Source organism: Juglans regia, chromosome 7, assembly GCF_001411555.2.
Source record: "Juglans regia cultivar Chandler chromosome 7, Walnut 2.0, whole genome shotgun sequence".
Lineage (NCBI taxonomy): Eukaryota > Viridiplantae > Streptophyta > Magnoliopsida > Fagales > Juglandaceae > Juglans > Juglans regia.
The window spans coordinates 36663630-36687981 of record NC_049907.1 but is presented as its reverse complement, the minus strand read 5'-3'; the positions used below and the strand labels follow the sequence as shown (position 1 = coordinate 36687981).

The 24352-nt window shown below is 35.3% G+C and overlaps 1 protein-coding gene across 1 annotated transcript; it reads left to right on the top strand.

Annotated features, from left to right (window-relative positions):
* Positions 1-18324: 18324 nt before the first annotated feature.
* On the top strand, positions 18325-23402 carry LOC109010449 (sugar transport protein 13). Its single transcript, XM_018991292.2, has 5 exons — positions 18325-18633; positions 19455-19777; positions 21101-21225; positions 21911-22202; positions 22305-23402. Exons 1-5 carry the CDS (start codon positions 18498-18500, stop codon positions 23010-23012), a joined length of 1584 nt encoding a protein of 527 aa, XP_018846837.1. The 5' UTR covers positions 18325-18497; the 3' UTR covers positions 23013-23402.
* The last annotated feature ends 950 nt before the right edge of the window (positions 23403-24352 follow it).

Here is a 24352-nt window from a genome sequence, read left to right as displayed (position 1 = left end):
CTAGGAAAGCTCTTACGTACATTGATATATTGTTTTAACTAACAAGAAGAGTACCTCCCAAATTGATCGTATCAGCCCCAACTTTAAGATCTTTAGTTGGAGTAAGCCATGCACATAAGTAAGTTAATTGATATAATTAATTCATATGTTGTCTTCTATGAATATCTATACTATATATAATAAGTAGGGATAGCTGTGAACAGTGAATTTGTTGTCTTCTGTGTGTAGTCTGTGTTTGGCGTGTTGTGTCATTTCTATCCTTCTGTTTTGTTCTCTTGCCGTTTAAATGAGGGCATTTTGGTCTTTTAGTGCAGGTGCGTCAGAGGGTTGGCTAACGGTCAGCTTTATCTTCTTTTTTTCTCTCTTTAGTCTCTTCTTGTGTCAAATGTAGGCTCGACTGAATTTAGTCTTTTCTTTTTTACCTTTCCGTCTTTTCTTTCATTTTTATACATATTCTCTTTCGTCTTCTCTCTCCAAAACCAAACTCATTTCCTTCTTTGTCTCTTTATCTTCTCTCTTCTCTTCCTCTTCGTATCTTCAACTTCAGGTTTGTTTTCTATAATGTTGATTTTTTTTCATGTCGTTCAAGCTGGTTTGAGGATTGTAGGTTTTTTTTTTCATATTTTTTTATTTTCCTTTAAATGGTCCGATTTCTTTGTTTGTGAAAAAAAATAGATGGGTTTCTTTTTGGTTTATAAGTTGTGATAGATGGGTTTCTGCTAGGGTTTCTCTAAATTTTTTGTTTTTACTTCTAGTCCAGATCCCTCTCTCATTTTTCTTGCTAATGATTTGTATGCATGTATGCATCTTTGCCGCCTCCACTGACTCCACGAGTGGTGCTTTCAAAATGGTGTGTGTTGTTGAAACCCAAACCATCGAAGCCGTGAGACCCAACCCCAACACCTCTCTCCCTCTGTTTCCATCATCTCGACCACAGCCTCTGCGATTTCTAGCGCCACCACTAGCCACCCCCCTCCGTATTGTAGTAACGACTCCACCGTACCAAGCCACGCCAAGCCAGTCAAATCTGTCGTTTCTCTTCTCGATCTCCTTCACCGTGCCTTAGAAATTGTGGTTTCGGTAGCTCTCTCTCTCTCTCTCTCTCTCTCTCTCCACCGTCCATGGCTAGGGAAGCCTAGCTCAGCCATTATAGAATTATAGCTAGGTTGGCTTTGTTCATTTTTTAATCTAGGATTCCCTTTTTTTATGTATTAATTTGTTCCAGCCAATTTTTTGTTGGGATTCTTTTATGATTTTCTGTTTCTGAGTCTAGTTTTAATTCTTGATTTTTCTTGAATAGGGTGTTGGAGGCCCTTATGACAACCACAACAGGTGGCCGTCATGGCTAAAGCCTCTACCCAATGAGAATTTCTTTGTTCAGTGCAAAGTTACATGTCGATTCCCACAAGAGTGAATGTAATATCTACCGGTTGTTTAATTTTCATTTTTTTTTGGTTGTTTAATTTTTTATTTTGATTTTTCACAGTTGGATTGGATTGGGTCTCGCATATTTCTAGCCTTTCATTTGCTTCCTGGTATGTTTTAGATTTAATGTAAAATAGATTAATTTTGTTGTGTTCCTCTATTTTTGTTGCTGGTGGTAGTAGTGGTAGTGGTGGTACTGTCATTGATTTTGTGATGGTGGTACGTTCGCTCTCTCTTGCTATTTATATATATATATATATATATATACACATATATAAACACACACACATATTCTATTTCTATTTTTGATTCCAACGATGTAGTGCATGTAAATGTTCCCTTCCACATAACATATTTACAACAAAACTTGTCAAACTCATTATTCTGATTCAATTAGCAATATAATTATCTCTTAATCACCTAGATTTATTGTTAAGAGTTAGAATACACTAATAAGTGATTGAAACGTAATCTCCCTTGCCTTCTTTGCAGGAGTTGACGTTGTTATATATAGATTAGAGAAATAATACTTGCAGTCGTGAGTGTGCAAGCGTCGTACATTCGCTTTGAAAAAATTGAATAAATATGAGACTCATATGAAAAGAAATTAATTTTTTAATAGTGGACCTCACTCTTTTTCAAAGCGACTGCACAGCGTTTGCACACTCAACGACTGTACGTAGAATTACTCTATAGATTATAAACAGAGGAGTTTGTTACAAGAGGTTGCGACTAGATAAACTAGATTACATCAGAATATTTTAAATACAAAGGTTGTTGATATAATTTCATTATTTGAATTTACGTTTGTTGTTGATCAGTTTCAGGATTCTCGAAGATAGCTTCAACAGGATCCTTAACACCCCCCCTTCAAGTGCAACAAGGAGGCACGCACGTTAAGCTTGGAACAAAGCAGTTGAAACTGTAATACCCCATTTTTTTTAGTGTATTTTTTTTAGTGAAGGATTATTTAAGTTAATTTAAATATTATTTTTCTTGTTTAAAAATTTATCGGATTTTTCGTTGAATTTATTTTATAATTCTTAAGTTGTGAAATTTATTTTGATGTGCTTTCTTGATATTAATTATTGTTTGCATTTAAATTTGCTTTTTGCCTTAATGAATAATTTGATTGTTGGACTTTAATTATTATTATTTATTTTATTAATATTGAGTTGCAACGTTTTTTTTTAATTGGCTTTTATTTATTTTTATTGTGTTTTTTTTCTTCTTTTGTAGGACCCTTCTATTTACGGACTAGGCTTGTTTACGTGTATTTTAATTTTCTTTTGAGCCCAACCCGTGAGCTTTCAACCAAGCCCTTGAAGCCAGGAACCACTTGACGTTCCATGTTTGGTGACATGCACGTACGTGATCTTCGCATCTAGGGTTTTCAGCAGCGGCCCACTTTTTTTTTTTTTAATCACAGAAATCACCCATATAAATATACATTTTCAGCTTATACCTTTGGAAAACTGCCCTATATCGCTGCAACTAGCCGCAAGAACCAAACGGCGATCACCTTGGCCCAAAACGTCACCGTGTGCCACCACCTCCTTCACGGCCTCAGCTGCTGCCACCAGCGTCCTCCCAATCAAGAACAAACCGAGCACACCTCCTCCTTTCCACAACCCAGCCGTGGAGGGTGCACCCTTGCAGAAATCGTAAGTCAAGTCTTCGTGTGATAGCCCCCCACGGCTCAGCCCGTAGGCAAACTGTGAACCCCACGTAGCCCCACCGATGCCTCTGTGTTACGACCCCCTTAGCGTTGTCCCTGCACCACCACCGTTGCACCCTTCTCAGCCACCGTGGTACGACTCCCACTGCCCAGCCACCCTGCCTCCTCCACAATCAAACAAACACCGAAGAAACCTCTGTTTTAGTCCCCAAAAACAGAGAAAATTTCTTTTCTTCTTGCAGCTGTTCGACGCAAACCAGCCGAGCGACGCCGCCGCCAACCTCTTCCACGTCATCTCCACCGCACTGAGAGTATCGTTGGGCGCTGCACTCCATCCAAGTTCATCGCTCTCCTCTCGGTAAGCTACCCCCGAACTCAACTCTCCTCTCCGTTCTCTCTCTCTCTCTCTCTCTCTCTCTCTCTCTCTCTCTCAATGTTATTTCACGTCGCCGACCACCCAGTACCTCCCCAATCCGCTGTCGCAAGCTTCCCACTGGTGAGCAAGGATCCACCGCACGTCTCCCTTCCCTCACGGTAAGCTTTCAAACTAGGATAGTTTTCACCCGTAAAGCCTTACGTAGGAAGAAGAATAATTTTGAGATTTTATTACCGTTTTGCCCCTTAGTATGATGTTTTCTGATATGTGGTTTCGTGGTTTTAGTTTAATGGGTTTATGTTTTACTGGGCTTGGTTTTTATTATCCATAAAGAAAAAAAAATGATTATATTGTTAATTTGAACTATTTAGTTTTCAATTGAACTCATTTTTTTTAAGTTGGCCTTATTTTATGGGATTTTTAAGTAGCCATGGTATTCTTTTAATCTATAATACGTTATGGGTACTTTAGTATTTTTAAAAACACCGGTATTCTTTTATCATATTATTTATTCGATTACTCTCTTCGGTATGAATTCGTTTAAGCGGCTATTGGTGAAGTTAGAAAGTGATGATATTTTAAGGGTTATGATAATTTTAGAAGTTTAAGAAAATAGGTTATTTTAGCATTTCAAGTTTAAATATTGAAATACATGTTTGATCGAAAATTTACGAAAATTACGTGATTATTTTATAGGTGATGATTTATAGTGTTCGACAATTTTGAGAAAAAACTTCTAAAAAGCTAAAAAGTTCAGGTAAGTGGGGTTCATATGCTAGATTTTGCATTAAATAAAATGAACTGAGGTTCTTTTTGAAAAATGTGCATATTTTGCTATGAAAAGAAATCTGAAAACAACCTTATATATTTGTTCTGCATTATTCATCAGATTCTGTTTAAAAAGAAAGTATTTTCTGTCATGACTGGTGTAGACATGAGCTTATTTTTTACATTCTATTTCTGAACTTTGAAAAAGAGAGCGAATATGAAATTTTGTGTATAAGCTATGTTTTTGTGATCTGATTATGTTCAGTACTCTGTGTTGATAAGATGTGACACTTGAAAATCCTTTGGCATGACTTTCTGATTATGTTCTAACTCTGACTCTGATATGGTAATTCTGATTTTGTTTCGCTCTGATATGTGGCCCTGTCACGGGATATAATAGTGACCTCTGGCCATGTCACGGGATATAATAGTGACCTCTGGCCCTGTCACGGGATACAATAGTGACCTCTGGCCCTGTCACAGGATACAATAGTGACATCTGGCCCGCCACGGGATATAATAGTGGTTTTCTGTTCTGAGTGCAATCGCTTTAGTAACATGGTGATTTATGTTCTGCTTGGCTTTCTGCAGGATGCACAACCCTACCACGGGGGTTAAACATGGTCTCTGTTATGATATGATGCTCTGATATGATATGATATGATAAGACGAAGATGTTCATTCATGTTGTGCCAAAAGAGTCTTTGAATAGGAAAAGTTGGTTTCTGAATATGAAATGTTTGAAAAGTCACTCTGATTTTCTGATAATATGTATTTTTTTGAGATTTTGCATATTGATACTGAAATATTTTGTTTCTGCATTCTGAACTCTGTGAAAATGCTCATGTTTACACACTAGTATATATCATCTGCTTACTGAGTTGTTGATAACTCACTCCTTATCTCCATATATTTTTCAGATGATTTTGAATAGTCCAGCTAAGGATCAGGATTATGGAGTATCGGTGAAATGATTATTGAAGCATAGTAGATTACTCATAGAAGATTTCTGAAAAGTGGCGAATTTTATTAAGAGATTTTGTAATATTTTGATGACGTTATATTTTGGAGTCTATAAAAATATTGATGAATTGTGAATTTTAAGTTATAGGGAGTAACTCTTCGATCCCTGCGGGACCGGGGCGTTACAGAAACCGCAAGGACACTATGGGTTTGGTGAGAACATCGGCCAGCTGGTCTTGAGTGGAGATGAACGAGACTGTCAAATCTTTGGTAGCACCTTTGTCGCAAACAAAGTGAAAATCTATCTCAACATGCTTGGTCTGGGCATGAAACACCGGATTGGCTGACATATATGTTGTGCCTATGTTGTCACACCAAAGAGTTGGCGCACGTGGGAGTGTAACTCACAGATCATGAAGAAGGTATTGGATCCATTGTAATTCGGCTGCAGTGTTGGCGAGGGCCTTGTATTCTGCTTCGGTGCTTGATCGGGACACTGTTAGATGTTTGTGGGAGCTCCAAGAAATTAAGTTATTGCCAAGAAAAATACAATACGCACCTGTGGAATGACGACCATTGGGGCACCCAGCCCAATCCGCATCGGAAAAGGCTTCAAGATGGTGAGTGGATAACTTAGTAATAAGAAGGCCATGAGATACTGTATGCTTGAGATATTGGAGTATCTGCTTCACGGCCTGCCAATGTAGCTTAGTTGGGTGATGCATAAATTGGCATACATGGTTAACAGCAAATGCCAAGTCTGGATGAGTGAGTGATAAATATTGTAGTGATCCAATAGTGCTTTGAAAGAGAGTTGTATCAGGGAAGGGATCACTGTCATAAGCCGATAGAGAGTGGGATGATGCCATAGGAGAGGAGATCAGCTTAGCTTCAAGCATTTTTGTGGCCCTTACTAAATCAAGTACATACCATTGCTAAGATAAGAGAAGACCCTCTGGTAGTCGTTGCACTTCAACACTGAGAAAGAAGTTGAGATAATCGAGATCTTAACAACAAAATCATTCCACAAAAGTGCAAGAAGTTCATCAATGGCATATGGAACCGAAGAGGTGATGATGATATCATCAACGTAAATAAGAATAAAAATGGTCATGGAACCAGTATGAAAGATAAATAAGGATGAGTCGGCTTTGGATGCATGAAAGCCAAGGTGAATTAGACAAGAGCTGAACTGTGAAAACCAAGCCCTTGGGGATTGTTTAAGGCCATAAATCGCTTTGTTGAGTCGACAAACATGAGATGGATATAATGGATGAGAAAAACCAGGTGGTTGAGTCATATATACCTCCTCAGAGAATGTCCCATAGAGAAATGCATTTTGAATATCAATTTGGCGCATGGCCCAACCAGCAGAATAAGCTAGTGAGAGAACAGTTCGTATAGTGGTTGGCTTAACCACATGACTGTATGTTTCCCCATAATCCAAACCGGCTAATTGATGAAATCCTTTAGCTACTAGCCGCGCTTTGTAGCGCTCAAGAGATCCATCAGACTTTCTTTTGAGTTTGAACACCCATTTGCATCCTACTACATTTTTAGCCGCATGAGATGGAACAAGAGACCAAGTGTTGTTACTTAGCAGGGCATTAAATTCATCATGCATTGCAGCTCGCCACTTTGGTATTTTTAGTGCATTAGTGAAGCAGGTTGGTTCAAGTATTGCAATTGTTTCAGCAAGTAACGCTCGGGGAATGGGGTACCGAATTGTGCCATCTGTAGGTTGCCGAGGTCTGAACACATTGGCTTCAGACTGAGTGACCATTGGGTGAGTGCGTGTAGGCGCTGTTGCTAGAGGAATCTCGGTAACAGGAGGAGCAAGGGATAAAACCGTAGGTGACTGAGGCGATGCTATTGTAGGTGATGAAACAATTTGTGAATTAATCACACCTAAGCTCATTGGTGAAGCAAGTAATGGTAATGGCAAAATTGCATGAACTAGTGATGTAGATTGAGAAGTGGACCTGCAAATAGAAGAAGGAAACATAAAACAAGATTCATCCAAGATAACATCACGAGAGATGTAAATTCGATTTGTGTTAGGATCTAAACATTTGTAACATTTACGATGCATGCTATATCTGATAAATACACATGGAGAGGAACGAGGTTGCAATTTATTGGCATTGTAAGGTCGAAGATGTGGATAGCATGCACACCCAAAAATTTTGAAAAAATTATAATCCGGACTGCACTTGTATAATTTTTCATAAGGTGATAAATTATTTAGCACATCAGTAGGCATGCGATTTATAAGAAAACATGCAGCTTGAGTCCTTGACAAGCTTCATCCCAAAACTTCTTTGGTAAGGAGTTGTCGGTGAGAAGAGCAAGTGATGTTTCAATGATATGTCTATGTTTTCGCTCAGCGCATCCATTTTGTGCATAGGTATGTGGGCATGACAAACGATGATGTATGCCATGAGTTTGGAGATGAGTATGGAGGGATCGATACTCACCACCCCAATCAGACTGGAAACTTTTTATTTTAGTATCAAATTGTCTTTCAACAAGTGCTTGAAATTTTAGAAATGTGGGATAGACATCGGATTTGCATTGAATCGGATATAGCCAAGTAAATCTAGAAAATGCATCAATAAAAGAAATATAATATTTATTTCCAAGATGTGAAACAACTGGGGATGGACCCCCATAAATCAGTAAATATTAACTCTAAAGGAGATGACAACATGTGCATGGAAGAAGAAAATGGTAACTGATGGCTTTTAGCTTGCAAACATGCAGAGCATGGAGCTCTGGATTTATTGGAAAATACTGGAAGCTGAAACTTGGAGATGACACGCCGAACAATTTGAAAAGCTGGATGACCCAAGCGATGATGCCAGTTGACATTTGTTGTGCATTCACCAACAAGTGCTTGTTTTATTGGACTGGAAGGAAGCTAATAGAGACCATTTTTAAGATGCCCTTGAAGAATTATTTTCTTTGTGCTGCAATCCTTAATCACAAAGTGAGACGCATGAAATTCAAAAAAGACGGAATTTTCATGAGCAAACTTACTAACTGAAAGAAGATTTTTTGTAATGTGTGGAACATGAAGGAGATGTTTTAAAACAAAGGAACGAGCGGAAGTGCAAAGAATAGAGGAGTCGATGTGATCAATAGACAAACCTGAGCCATCACCAACATGCATCTGATTAGGGCCGTTGTAAGATTCTGCATACAAGTTGAGATTGGAGAGATCACTAGTTAGGTGATGAGTTGCACCAGTATCGAGGTACCAATTCTCATCGGGTGCATTTTGTTGAGAAGTATAATATGCTTGAGGCAACTAACATAGGGCTTGTTGAACAACATGGTCAAACCTGTAGTGACAATTAAGAGCACTATGACCCGCCTTGTTGCATATCTGGCATGTTGGACAATGACCATTGGAAAAGGTACCCTTTGATGGGGAATGACGACCCCTACCGCGACCACGTTGGCCACGACCACCAGAGTTATGTCAGCCACCAGAGTTGTTATAGAAGGGCCGTTGAGTTTTGCCTTGACTTGGATGATTGCGAGAAGCCATATTGGCAGAGGACATGGCAAGATCAGTAAGAGGCTGATGTTGCTCAAGACGTTGTTCATGTGCAAGAAGGTGTCCATATAATTCATCAAGAGGCAGAGGATCCACACAAGTTGTCACAAACGTGACAAAGGGATCATATTCAATCCCTAAACCTGCAAGCAAATAGGAGACAGTTTCATAAGCATTTAAAGGCTGTCCAGCAGCAGCAAGTTTATCACTGAGGACTTTCATTTTTTGAAAGTACTCGAATATGGTAGAGGATCCTTTCTTCATGGTGGCAAGTTGATAGTGAGTGCGAGTGATACGAGCTTGAGATTGAGAAATAAACATTCTTTCGAGAGAGAGCCAGAGATCACAGGATGTGGTGCAGCCCATGACATGCGAGAGGATATTTTCGGATAGGGAAGATATGAGGGTACTGAGGATGATTTGGTCTTGTTGGCTCCATAGTTGGAATTCTAGATTTGAAATGGTGACAGTGGTATTTGAGGTAGATGTTGGATTGGGTATGGTGGAAGGTGGAAGAGGGTTGCTGCCATCAACGAAGCCGTAGACGTGTTGTCCACGTAGATAAGGAGTGACTTGAGCACGCCATAGGAGGATATTCTCGTGGGTTAATTTGATGGTGATCAGATGATGAATATTGGTGAGGCTAGTGATTGGAACAGAGGTGGGATTCGAGGATGGTTGTGGGTTGGTTTCAGTAGAAGATGGTGGTGAGGATACAGGTCTTTCCATTGGAAAAGAAAAGAGATGCAAGTGTTGGTGGCTCTGATACCAAGTTAGAATACACAAATAAGTGATTGAAACATAATCTCCCTTGCCTTCTTTGCAGGAGTTGACGTTGCTATATATAGATTATAAACAAAGGAGTTTGTTACAAGAGGTGGCAACTAGATAAACTAGATTACAGCAGAATATTTTAAATACAAAGTTTGTTGAGATAACTTCATTATTTGAATTTACATTTGTTGTTGATCAGTTTCAAAATTCTCGGAGATAGCTTCAACAGGATCCTTAACATTAAGAAATGTGAAAGAATGGGCCTGATCAAATGATAAACTAATTAAAAAAGTGCGTTGATTTGTATTTTTTAAAAAAATTGGCATGATTGCGATAAAAAAAATATAACTTTGTTCTTGAATTTAATGTGATTTGTCTCTGGGTGCCAATTGTCTATTTGAATGTCAGAAGGAAAAAAAAAAAAACCTAGATTGGTTTTTCTTGTTTAAGCATGTTATAATATTAACAGTTGTCTCTTTGTTTATTTAATTTTAATTCGTGTGGAGAAGAAGATGGAGCGGAAAGAGGGTGTATTTTTAACTAAGATAATTAAGTCAAAAGGTGATCATATGTAATGCAATATATCTTTTTTTCTTTACTTGAAGCTTTAGGTAGGCAAGACTCTGTCTTTCTTTTTGCAATTTCTTAAATATCATCAAATTTTTTTTTTTTCCAGGTGATCTTACTAGAATCAAGGGATAGATTTGGCAATCGTATTCATACAGACTACTCATTTGGTTGTCCAGTTGAAATGGGAGCATCATGGTAAGTTCACTTGTTATTTTTTGTGGATCCCTTTCCAAACTCTGGATGTTGTAAATACAAATGGATTCATTGGTTATGCAATGAAAATTAAATGGTGTCTTTTTCTATAAATTCACAATGTTGTTAGTTCTTGTGGCACACTATCCAACATATTTGCTCCATTATCCATTATTCATGGGCAATCTCTGCATACTGGTATCAGCTTTAGCATCAATTCCCCTCTTCTGGATTCAATTCCATTATCTATAGTCCATTATCTATAGTTCAATTTCTATTTTCACCTCTTTTTAACAGATACTTCATAAGATCCTTGAAATATCAAAGACAACACAGTTACAGAGATGCTTCTACAATACTTTGTTGCTCAACCATATCTGGAAATTAATCCCACCATAAATGTTTCATCTCAATTCATTGTTTCTAGATGAATTAATGTTTTTTTTTTTTTTTTTTTACAATACTTTGTTGTTTAAAGCTCCCTGAACAGCAGCTTCCATAGGGCCGATAACTCTAGCTAGGTGAATAGCTGCATTTCTTCTATACCATTCACACTTTTTTAAGTTACAGTTATAATGATTAAGTTATATTTTAACTTTGATTTATTTACTGATTTCTTTCTATTGCATAAAACTCATTTTCAATATTATTCCAGTTATTAAGCCACTTGCTCTCCTCTAATTTGATGAATTTGGGTTTTGTAACAGGTTGCAAGGATCACTAGTGAAAAGTGAAAAAACATGATAGAAGAACATAAAGGACCTTATGAAGAGGTTAACAATTAACTCATTTTCAAAGAAAAATATTGTGCCCCAAGTAATCATGGCTTAAATTCTTGTTTAGCTCGAGTCTCACTATTCTCTCTATTTGAAACTTACAGATGGCAAAGAAGAAAAATGAAAGTATTTGCAGGAAATGGAAGCTTACAAGCAGAAGAAAGATGAAGAAGCTGTCAACCTCAGAAAGGAAGAGAAAGAGCATATGAGACTTTAGAAGCATGAGGCCTTTCAGCTTCTGAAGAAGAAGGAGAAAACTGAGAATATAATCAAGGTACGTTAACAAACAATCGTTAAAAAAAAGAAAATTAAGTCTTCACGAGTGAAGACATTTACTTCTGCTAATATAGTTTTCCAATGTGCATAAAACGAAAGAAAATTGGTAGAAGAAGAAGCAGCAGAAGGAAGACAAGAAGTCTAACCCTTGATTATATTTAATGAGATTTTCTCCAATATTTTGCAGTTTTTAGGATTGATGCAAAGCACTTATCTCTTTCATTTGGTGAATTTATGCAACTGCACTGCTCTCACTTGAGTCTTTCAAGTTGCTCCTGATGTTAAAGAAATGCAATCTTTTATTTTTTGTCTCAATCTTATATTTTATTGTCACAATATTTTATTTATCTCTTTCATTTTCATTTTTTTGTCAGTCTTTTATTGGAATGCTTGGATGCACTTTGAAACAAAATGTATCCTTCTGTTTTGCATTCCATTATGAAAAATAGCCGAATTTGTATGTCTAGGTCATCGCGTGTGCTGTTTATATTGTATTTGGAACAATTTTTCTCATAAGATCATCATATAATTTGGAATATGCTGCACGTGGAGCCTCTGTTTGAAACTGTGAAGGATTTGAGAGAAGCTGAATTCATTATCAAAAGACTTTTATCAATTGATTGGTATCGAGGGCACATAATAAAGAACCATAATGGCCACCAAGATGTATTCTTTCCACATTGCTATTTTAGGATTAATTTGGGTAAACTTCCAATGAATATTTGAGGAGAATAGGAAGTTATTACGGTCATCTTATGGTTGGATTCTCTTATTCTGGTAAAGATGCTAGGCGTTTCACTGCTGCTTGGGAACTTTACAAAATCAAGAAGTTGTTGTCGTAACTTCCAATAGAGTTTGGTATTAAAGTTATTATGGTCATCTCAATTTATTATTATAATTTTTTTAAATTTTAACATAAAATATAATAAACAATTCAATTTTTTCAAATCTCAAAATAATAATAATATTAAAAAATAATATTCTAATAATATTTTATCATCTCAACTCACTTCAACATTCATACACACCTTATATTTACAAGGGCGTGGAGAGAGTATTGGTCGTTGTTGTGGCCCAACGTATCTCGCCATCCAATCCCAACCCTGGCTCTGAAATGGTGAGTGATCTATTAAATTTAGATCTTGGTATTTACAACAGTTTTCTGCATCCCATTTTCTCTAATGAAAAGTGGTGTATAACTTGGTTTTAGATGCTCCAATCAAATTAAAATATCTGAGTCATATTGTGAAATACAAAACCATGATAGTCCAGTTCACTTGGTTTCTTCATATTCTTTTATTTCGAACTTAAAAACTGTTTATTCACTGAAGTGTTCTATGTCATTTAATTGTTTAAACTGAAACTTGTATAAATGTCATGGTTTTTGCTATTTGGATTTTAATTCCTATAAACTATTATTAACTAACAATAAGGCATCGTTTGTTTTCAAAAAACATCTCATCTCATCTCATATCATCTCATCTTATCTAATCATTACAACTTTCCTAAATTCAAATAAAAAATAAAATAAACAATTTAACTTTTTTAAATCCAAAAACAAAAATAATATTAAAAAATATATTCTAACAATACTTTTTTTAACTTTTTAACTTTAATCTCAACTCATCTCATCTCATCTACGAAAACAAATAAGGCCTTAAAAGTAATTGTAAATCTCCTAAAACTTTTGATCTACTTGAATGAGAACTAGTACTTCTACCACTTTGATTTTCTTTTTTCTTTTTTGGCGATTTTTTGCATTAAGTTTCATTTGTAAGTTTTGCTTCAAATTTAGTGCTTAATCTGACTCAAAGTTCATAACCTTATGCCCCAGTGGTTATCAATATCATAGAAAAAATTTCTGGAATTGAACTAATCAATGTCATAGAAAAAGTTCTATGACCTGGCCTTTATGATAGCATATTGAATTTGCAAGGTACCCTTGGGTCAACTAAGCAAGGAAAAATGGTACCGACAAAGTTTGGGCTACCACAGACAGTGGTCAAACAATTGGAGATATACACAACAGTTCTTCTGCTTGCAACCCTATGTCCTCCACACTGTCCTGAGAAGAACAATAGAGAAATCTCATTGAGGAGATCTCAAAAATCAGTTGTCAAAATTATCGAAGTGTTGTCTATGAATTAAACTCTCAAACTATTAATCTTTTTGTAATACAATGATAAACTAGCTAATATTATTATCAAAATTATAAGCTAATAATTAACCCCGATTTGAAATATAAGTATGATTTATGCTCTTGCTAAGATATCTCCATTAAGATAGATGAAATGTAAGGGACATAATATGATTAAAAAAAAATGAATTCTAGGTAAGTAATATTCAGGTTAATATGTACTTGTGATATTTTGCCTAATCACAATATATATGCATCTTTCACGACTTAATTTAGACGATAATCATAAAGAGATGTCATGCATTGCATGGTCTGCCACAAACAAGCCAACCAGCATTTTGAACTAATCTTTTCATTAAACTTGTATTAAACAAATTTAGCAAAATTATCAATTTGCAAAACTTGTATTAAACTATGGTGTATTTTGAATTAATCTTTTTATTTTCTAATCTATCCGAACATGTAATTGTTATACTTCAATAACATATCATTATCCAAAGATATTTGTTAAAACTTGTTTTTTGATTCTATGCATTAGATAATTTATTAATCATTTTTTAAAAAAAAAAATCATATAATTTTTGTAAAAAAATCTTTTTCACCGACTAGGCAAACGTCCCTTTGGACGTTGCTCTACAACTAGTATATACACAAATATGGATGATGTATGGCCTATCCTATTGGCATGGCGGCTTAACTAGGAATATTGAACATTTGACTTGGGAAAAAGGACATTATCATTCGTAGTCTGCTTTCCTTTCACTAGCAAGCTGGGAAAAGCTATGTTTTCTCGTCTTCACACTTCGCACCAAAAGCCCTTTTCACCCTATATATCTTATCCATAAAGAACGTACGTACGTACGTAACTTCATATTCAAACCCGAATGTATATGCTACCGTGCATACATTAATGTTTCTCAATCGAATAGGCCGCCAGATGGTCAATGTTAGAGCATCCAAATCCAAATTCAAGTTATAAATTATGAGTTTTACATTATTTATGTGACAGTATTAAATATTAAAAAATTATAATCTATCAGACTCAATTTATATTTTTATCTTTTTTTTTTTTTTACAAGTCTTAGATATATATTTTTTTATCCAAACTTAATAAGCATCTTTTCGCATCTCTCCTCTGTGATGTCATTGATTGCATCACTAAGGGCAGGTTTGGGGTCAAAAATAAAACACAAAATTTTTATCTCATCTCATCTCATCTTATCATTACACATTTTTCAAATCTTCATACAAAATATAATAAACAATTCAACTTTTTCAAATTCCAATACACCTTTTTCAAATCCCAAAACAATAATAATATTAAAACTTAATATTTTAAACTTCAAAACAAAACACAAAATTCTCATCTCACCCCCCAAACCTACCCTAAATATACGAGGGATCTTTTCGTATCTCCTTGCAATATTGCTAATTAAAAAAATATATGATCCAGTTATTGCTGAGGTGGTTAAATGAAAAAATAATAATAATAATATAAAAATTAATGTTACATGCAATTATAAAGTGTGTAAATATCGTGTAGTCATTTTAAAAAAGAATAGATATCTATTATTAAAAAATTATTATTTTTCATATTGATCCTGTATTTATTCATTTTTTTCAAAGTGATTGTATGTTATTTGCACACTTACGATTGTAATTATCATTTCTCTAATATAAAAGGATTGTGGAGTGTTTTTTCGCCTACCTTGCTTATTGTCAAAATGTTATTTTCTTAGTCAATAGATACTTTATAAAACGTGGGGAAGAAAAAACGAATCTAAAGACGCGCATTAACATGTACGAGAAACAACGATCCAAATTGAAAAGGATTTGTGGGCGAGAAAATAAAGCCAACTGTAAGAGGAAAGTCTCATCAAGTGTTGTGAAGAAAAAGCAAAGCTTTTAGTTTGTTTGATGTCGTCTTTTAAAATATATATGACATAATATATACGACATAATATTTAATTTAGATAATTAATTTAAAAATTTAACTCTTACATGTATTATATTGACTGTTTATTCTTTTTTTCAATCAATAACTAATATTTATTAAATTCCACTTACATACTGCATGTATATATAGTATTTTATTGGGTTCTTTTCTTTTTTCCTATTCTGTTTAATTGGCTGCATTCAACAATTGAATTACTCTAAATGGTCACTGCAAAGGGCGTTGATCAGTTATATATTATTATTCTCTTTTAATTGGGACTCTCAAGTTGTGTCAGATTACTACGGATCGTTATCACATGCATGCATGTTGTCGCTAATTAAGGGTCACATGATGCATGCATTAATATTACACACACGTAAATGTGTTTATATTTAAGGGTCACATGTAAAACACAGCTAGCTAATGGTCTAATCAGCATCCCATCATTATCTGGTGAATTAATTTCCAGTACTGTCATTAATAATTAAGGAAATAATATTTAATTTCTAAGATTAATGTGTGATTTAAATAGTGAATGAATTGAAATGATTTTAAATAAAAATTAAATAAAATATTATTTTTTAATATTATTATTATTTTAAAATTTGAAAAAGTTGAATTATTTATTATATTTTATATGAAAATTTAAAAATATTGATAAAATGAGATAAGATGAATTAATACTTTTACTATTCAAATGAAGTAGTCTCATATATCAAAAATCTATTTGGTTGCTCATTTGGGTACGATACTTAATTTGATTACTCTTCAATAAGCTAGCGGATTTACACGTTTAATAAATTAATTGGGTACTATATTTAATTAATACCTGTTTTTCATCATTATTAATTAAAAAAGAAATGTTAGATGTCATCAATAACTCAGCATAGCTTATTATATAATGAGTAAATCAAGAGTTCTCTCGACATGATCAAACTTATAACGTCTGAGATATTTTCGCTGGAATAATATATATTATATATATATCGAACGTAATCAATTAGAATATGGCCAATGCTACTATAACGTGTATCGACGTTGAACGTGCTCTATATATAGTCATTTACATTTTTTGTTTTATTTTTCTTAAAATATATTTGGTTGGTAGTTTTGAGGACTCAAAAATTGGTTGTAATTTTCCTTTTCCTTTTGTCATTCCAAAAACTTTGGCTACCATGTGACGCTTTTTATGACTTTTGAAAGGGATAGATATAGAGATGTTTGGATTTGCATCAGTTCATCTCAGTCCATCTCAATTCATCTTAACTCATTTTACTATTATTCATTACTATTCAGTAACTTTAACTCATAAATTTCATTATTATTTATAATTCATCTTATTATTATTCACAATATATTTTAACTCATTTTAAGCCATTTTCAAATCTAAACGTCTCAATAGATGGTCAGTGCTGGCTTCCCCAAATTTCCCTTCATTCATTCGAGTGGAATATTATTATATAAACAACCCTATGAATTTGACCGAACTGTCTGCATCGCTAGAGTGCGTAATCATGAAAACTACGTACAGCCAATTAAACTTATTACATGAAAAACTGAAGGAACGTACGTGGCGATCGAATACTTTTCTTTTGATTCGATCGAAGACGTACGTGGCAGTTAACTGATTTGCAACTTAGAAAGCAGTGATCTCAAGCAACTTGTTTTTGATGGAATGGTTTTAATTAATTTCTTGGTCAGAAAGAGACCATGGAGCTAGAGCTAGAGCTAGAGCTAGCAGACAGATTATTAACAAGCATTTGGTTATACATGATGCATTATCTTATCGTTCGTGTATTCACATTATTAATTTCTTCAGCTACATACCTTATTAATATTGTAACTATTTGCTAGTCAATGGGGACGGCCGCCCGGGTTGACATTTATCTTCATTTTCATCTATTTTCTCGCCACTACGTACTACATATATATATATATTAATATATAATTATTTTTTTCATTTTAGTTCGCTTAAAAAAAAAATACAGGCCGAAATATCGGCCGGTACCGATCGAAATATAGGCCGGTACAGGCCGAAATTTAGGCCGAAATGGCCGGTACCGTCTGGTACGGCCGGTATTTTAACTGGTACGAAACATATATAGTACCTGTACTAGCCGGACGGCCGAAACGAAAAATTTCGACCGTACCGACCGGTACGATACGAAATTAAAAACATTGATACGTACAGTACTTAGCTCATCATGTACACGTCAAATAAGTCCTATGCTGTATCATTAATTCTTGCATCCGAGCTTCCTTAATTACATTAAATAGACAATTATAATTAATTATCCAATTTTTAAAATCATTATTCTTCTATCCAAAACAAAATCCAGAAAATTTTATAGCAGAATTATCCACATGCTACGCATCAAATTAATTAAATGAATTGTTTCCTACCGCCTGGGTTTCTCTAATGCTAGGCTGCCCCACGTGCGGTCTAGGTAAAATTATTTTTTTATTTTATATTTTTTTAACATTTTGAAATATTTTTAATTAAATATATCAATATATTAATAATAACTTCCTTAATTAATAAATAAAAAAATTAATACATTAACAATCAAAATAAAGAGATGAAATAAGAGGACAACTAACATTATTTTTCTCTCTTTATTTTTGTTTTAACAAGATTATTTTCATCTATTAGTATTTTTTTCTTAATTTTATACTTTATTTGCTTTATATCAAAGTCACCAAATTATCTAAATTCAAAAGAGAGAAAAAAATAATCTTAAAAATTGAAGTTAACCGGTTGACTAGCTAGCCAGCCTTCAAGTATGAACGTACACCAGCCATAGAAATAGACACGTGGAAAGATCTGGAGGTGGTGCCCACTAGTCGACATGAAGCGTCGTGGATTTCAACCTCGTGCGTTGTAACTCTGTATGTGATCTCTCAGAGACGGCCACCCTCCTCCATCGCCTATATAAACAACCCTCTCCCCTCCCTAACACCCATTACCTGTGCACGCACACATTTACAAGGAGATTTTGGATAAGCTTACTTTTGGATATCAGAGAGCTTTTGATATATATACACACATAGCCAGCTAGCAATCATGACAGGGGGAGGGTTCTCAGGTCCGCCCGGCGGAGGCACCGAGTTCGAGGCGAAGATCACGCCCATCGTCATCATTTCCTGTATTATGGCCGCTACCGGAGGCCTCATGTTTGGTTACGATGTTGGTGTTTCCGGTGAGTACCTACATCTTTCAGATCTTCAACTGTCGCTTCGTCTCTAGCTCTCACACACGGTACTCACATGGTGCATATGCATATATATGATACTAGATCTATCGAGTTAAGCTTTTTGAGAGATTAAAGTTCATTCACAGATATTTTTTGGGTTTTAACTTATTCGTTCGCTTCCGAGAGAATAGGTTAATTAAATTGCTTTGGTCGGTGTCTCCAAAAGGCAAGAAACGACTGTACTTCTAAATTTTCATGAGATTTCTGGTTGTAGAAATAACTAAAAGCTAGCTTTCGTTCAGTCGCTTTTTTTGAAAAAAAAAAAGGTAGGTTCCTCCGATCTTATCCCACTGATCATCATCCACTTTTTTTTACCTCGTGCATGCTCTCACAGTACCGGCCTCCATCCTGCTTCCTGAATATAAACAAAGCCTCTGCCGCCACTTCCCTGAAAAATGGAAAAACCTTTTTATCTTGAAAATAAAATGAGAGAAGGGTACTTTAGGCCTTGCTTCGTCTTATTCGTTTCCGCCATCATCAAGCCCCGATGTTGACGTCCGTCACGTGAAGTTGTTTGGCTTTCCAGCAGATCATGAGCTTGATGTCCAATAGAATCTGCTGGTGGCTGTATCCGAATCTACGACACGTGCCTAATTTTCTATCATTGGCAAAATTATATATTTCTAGTTTCTACCCGTTGTTGCCATTGTTATGTTACAACAAAGAGTTTTGTACAATATTATTTAATGTTTATGATAACTCAATATTATTATTATTATTAAAAATTCGTTAATTAATTTACTGTGAAATTCAATCGATATATGTAGGTGGTGTTACGTCCATGCCCGACTTCTTGAAAAAATTTTTCCCGGTGGTTTATCGAAAGACTCTGGATGAAGACATCAACAGCAATTACTGCAAATACGATAACCAAGGGCTTCAGCTGTTCACATCATCGCTGTACCTGGCCGGTTTAACCTCGACCTTCTTCGCGTCCTACACAACCAGAAGGCTTGGCCGAAGGCTAACCATGTTGATTGCTGGGGTTTTCTTCATTATTGGGACCATCTTTAACGCTGCGGCTCAAGACCTTGCCATGCTCATTATTGGTAGGATTATGCTTGGCTGTGGAGTTGGTTTTGCTAATCAGGTACTACGTAATTCCTTTAATTAAATTTCTTTAATGTTGCATATATATATATATATATATATCTATGATACATGAGTTTGCTACTTTTATTTATTTAAATATGGGGTTATTTAATTTTCTTAGGTTAATCGATCGTTTTCTTTTATCAAATATGTACACTAGTACTACTCCCCTAAATGAATCTCAAAGAATACATAATAATAAAGAAAGAAAAGGGGGCCCAGGGCTTTGATATTTTCTTGCTTTAATTGTTTTTCAAACACAACTGATCATTGTCACCGACTAATTTTTTTCAACCTTCTCCTCCCACACAAACACACACACAGATATATTTATATATATTGTAGCGTATGAACGGACTGTTAGATGTGACAGAGACATATCGTATCTTTTCTAGCTTGACCTAAGAAACATCAATGATAAAAGATAAAAATTCCTTGGGAGTCATCCAGGGAAAGTCGATCGACTAAAAAACCCATCAATTTCTTAATTTGTATCGTACCTTAATTATGCTTTTGGTATAAAACTTTCTTGCGAATGTCCTAATTGGGATTGTTATATATATATAAATGTGAAAAATACTTTAATCATAAAAAAAATTATATAAAAATAAATTTATAAATTAATGTGATTTGATGTGATACGTTAAGTTATAAAATTATTTTTATTATAAAATAGATTTAATAAATTATATGAAATTATATTAATTTATAAATTTATAAATTTATTTTATATAATCTCTTTATATTTCTAATAATTTTTTATATATAATGTGCTATAACATGAAATTGGATCCCTGGCTTTTTCTTCCAACTTTCTTGTCTTTGCTTTTGTGTGGGGTGCAATATTTTGGAATAGTTTATCTCGTCCTTGTATTATTATTTGGACCTCATGAATTTCATTTCAACGACCATATATGTGTATGGGGGGAGGCTGTAGCTGGTGCATATAGAAAGATGCGCTCAAGCTACATGTGATGCGATCCCAACATGAGGATTCTGTACAGTGTACAGAACAAAAAAAAAAGGGAAAAAAATCCCAAGTTGATTCTGCGAGGAATCGGCCGCGCCTCGTGATTAATAAAATAATTGATTTGGGTGATGCGATGTCACCATAAAAAAAAAAAGGGATAAATTTCGAAACATGCAATCCATGCAATATATAATTAATCAATAATTAAAGTATTGGGTCCATGCGATTCTCTTCTTTAATATTGAATAAACTTTTTGTTACGAGCTTCAATTATATATAATTAATTAGAGTAATATATATATATATATATAATGAATATTTCTAAATATTTTGAATGAATGACACGTACAGGCAGTGCCATTGTTCCTTTCAGAGATCGCACCCACAAGGATACGTGGAGCTTTGAACATTTTGTTTCAACTTAACGTCACCCTTGGCATTCTCTTCGCCAACTTAGTCAATTACGGCACCGCTAAGTAAGTTCATTTCTTCTATTCACTTTCTATTCCTCAGAAGAAAGAAAGAAAAAAACTACATGATATGTAGTAGTCATGATCACCACCTGCCCCCCAAGTTTCGACCGACAATATCATACAATGAGTAGTAGTACTAGAAGTTTTGTGTTATTAATAATTTCAAGTGAAAGAAAACAATTCCAAGACATTAACTAATAGCGTTTAATGCAGGCTGCCATTCAAATTAGGTTGGCACAATAGTACAGGTGCCGGCCATACAGAGATCATTCAGCAGTTCAAAAGTCAGAAACACAAACAATTATTATTTTGTTCAAATCTTAAGGCGATTTTGACTTGTCTTGCTTGGCATATATACATGCTCTCCAAACAGTCACCCCCAAAGTCAATATATATATAGACATGAGTGGGACATGTGTTTGTTTTGAATCCTGATCCGGATGATCGATTTATATATATAGGACTGAGCTAGCAATTGCTGTTAAGTACTTGACAATCTAATTAGCAGCCCCGGCCCTAGTGTGTAATATACTTCACTTACTTGTTTTAGAAGATGAATCTGCAAAATTTGTGGACAATATTAAATGAAATAATTTGCCTTTTCTCCAGACAACATTAGTAATTTCCAATGTAAGTGCTGGCTTTGTTGCTAACCAGTATTGATGTTTTGCCATGCTACTACGTACAGAATCGATGGGGGATGGGGTTGGAGGCTATCGTTGGGTTTGGCTGGAATTCCTGCTGGTCTCCTAACCTTGGGGTCTCTCATTGTGGTGGATACTCCTAACAGTCTGATTGAGCGTGGTCGCTTGGAGGAAGGAAAAGCTGTGCTTAGAAAGATTCGGGGTACTGACAATATTGAGCCTGAGTTCTTGGAGCTTGTCGAGGCAAGTCGTGTGGCTAAAGAAGTGAAGCACCCCTTCAGGAATCTCCTTAAGCGGAGGAATAGGCCCCAACTTATCATTGCGTCAGCCTTGCAGGTCAGCATCCTTCACTCTGTTCTATACACGTACGTGTATACTCCCATAAATTATACTAATTTATCCTGATGTTCTCTGGTTTGAATTGAATGTTTGTGACAGATCTTCCAACAATTCACTGGCATCAACGCAATCATGTTTTATGCTCCAGTCCTATTCAGCACCCTGGGATTTGGCAGTGATGCTTCCCTCTACTCATCTGTCATAACAGGAGCTGTTAATGTCCTCTCCACTCTTGTATCCGTCTACTCAGTGGACAAAGTTGGCCGTCGCTTGCTCTTGTTAGAGGCTGGTGTCCAGATGTTCCTGTCACAAGTGGTGATAGCAATCATTCTAGGAATTAAGCTTAAGGATCACTCTGATGACCTCCAAAAAGGTTTTGCAGTCCTTGTGGTTATCATGGTTTGCACTTTTGTATCGGCTTTTGCATGGTCTTGGGGACCTCTAGGGTGGCTGATCCCAAGTGAGACATTTCCACTGGAGACTCGCTCTGCAGGGCAGAGTGTGACTGTCTGTATCAACTTGCTTTTCACTTTTGTCATAGCACAGGCCTTCCTCTCAATGCTCTGCCATTTCAAGTATGGCATCTTCTTGTTCTTCTCTGGCTGGGTTCTTATCATGTCATTGTTCGTGCTGTTTCTTCTCCCGGAGACAAAGAATATCCCCATTGAAGAGATGACTGAGAGAGTGTGGAAGAAGCACTGGTATTGGAAGAGATTTATGGATGACCATGAGGATGGAGGAGCTATTACTAATGGTGCCAAAAAAATTGGTCATGATAATGGATTTGATCCTTCTTCTCAGCTGTAAACTACACCAAGTCTACTTGGAATTAGTGGGGAAACTTACCATACAAGAACATCGACACTGGATACTAAATAGGTAGAAACTTATTACCAGTGTACGGATGGTTGATTAGTTTCTTTTCTTATTTTGATGTCTTTATGCTTGTATTTTTGGGTTCATTAGGAAGGCCATGATTGAAGATGCAGTGTTTATATCTTTGTTGTATAGCACCCCAAGCGTGCGAATTCTTATTAATTACCACTGAACATGGTGAATATTGGCCGACAACTCTTATAAACAAAATTTTTAATGTAACCTTGAGTTGTTGCATCATTGAAAGAACCTTGTACTCCCAAACTTCTCTTCGATGATCTTTTCCTTTTATGAGTTGCAGCTCATGTTCTTTTCACGGCCTCTTACTCATGTTATGATATGATAAGATATCTTAGCCTTCTTTTTTCTTATGGGGTTGAGTGAGAACTCATGCCATCTCTGGATATCCCTCACCAGAGAGGAGAGAGGACCAATATCATCATCATCCCAACAAGGGGATCAACATCTCTAAGCCTTTTTGAAGAAGGACTCAGATGCCTGCAATTGTTAACCCATGCAAGTACCCAAATACATAAAAATCATATCCAACAAACATATTTATACGGTTTAAATACATTACTATGCCTTTTGAGGAGCAAGCGTATGAACCTATACCAGATTGAAATTAATGAATATATAAATTGAAAAAGTAAATGCTAATAATCAAATGGCAATTGGAATTCTCTTTAAGATTAAGTCTATACTTCTCCCTTGTACAAAGCAATAAGATCCCAACCAAAATGAAATTATTGGGGTTAGGCAATGCCATGATCATGGTTCTCAAATTCTATTGAAGATAAATCCACACCCTACCACACCAATTACCCCCAAAACATTCTTTCCTTTCAAGTCCCTCAAACATGGCCTTCAAAGTGAAGGCAACAATCAATGCCATAGTTCCGATCGTCGATGCTTCATTTCAATCATTTTTTTTTTTGTTTTTTTATTTGTTTTGTAGTTATCTAAGCGGTAAAATTAAAGTGGAAATTAACAATATGGGACCTGATTTCTAAGTATTCTATTATTACTAACACTTATTTAAAGAGTAATAATGCTACATATAATAATGGAGTGCGTAAGTACCGTGTAGTCGCTTCGTAAAAGAGTGAAATTCACTATTAAAAAATTAAATTTTTTTTTTATGTAAATCTTATATTTATTTACTTTTTTTTAAATAATTACATAACATTTGCACATTCACGACCATCATTTCTCTTTATTATTCTTTCTCTAATTTTAGTTCGAGGGTGCTTCTTGTTAATTTAAAAAAT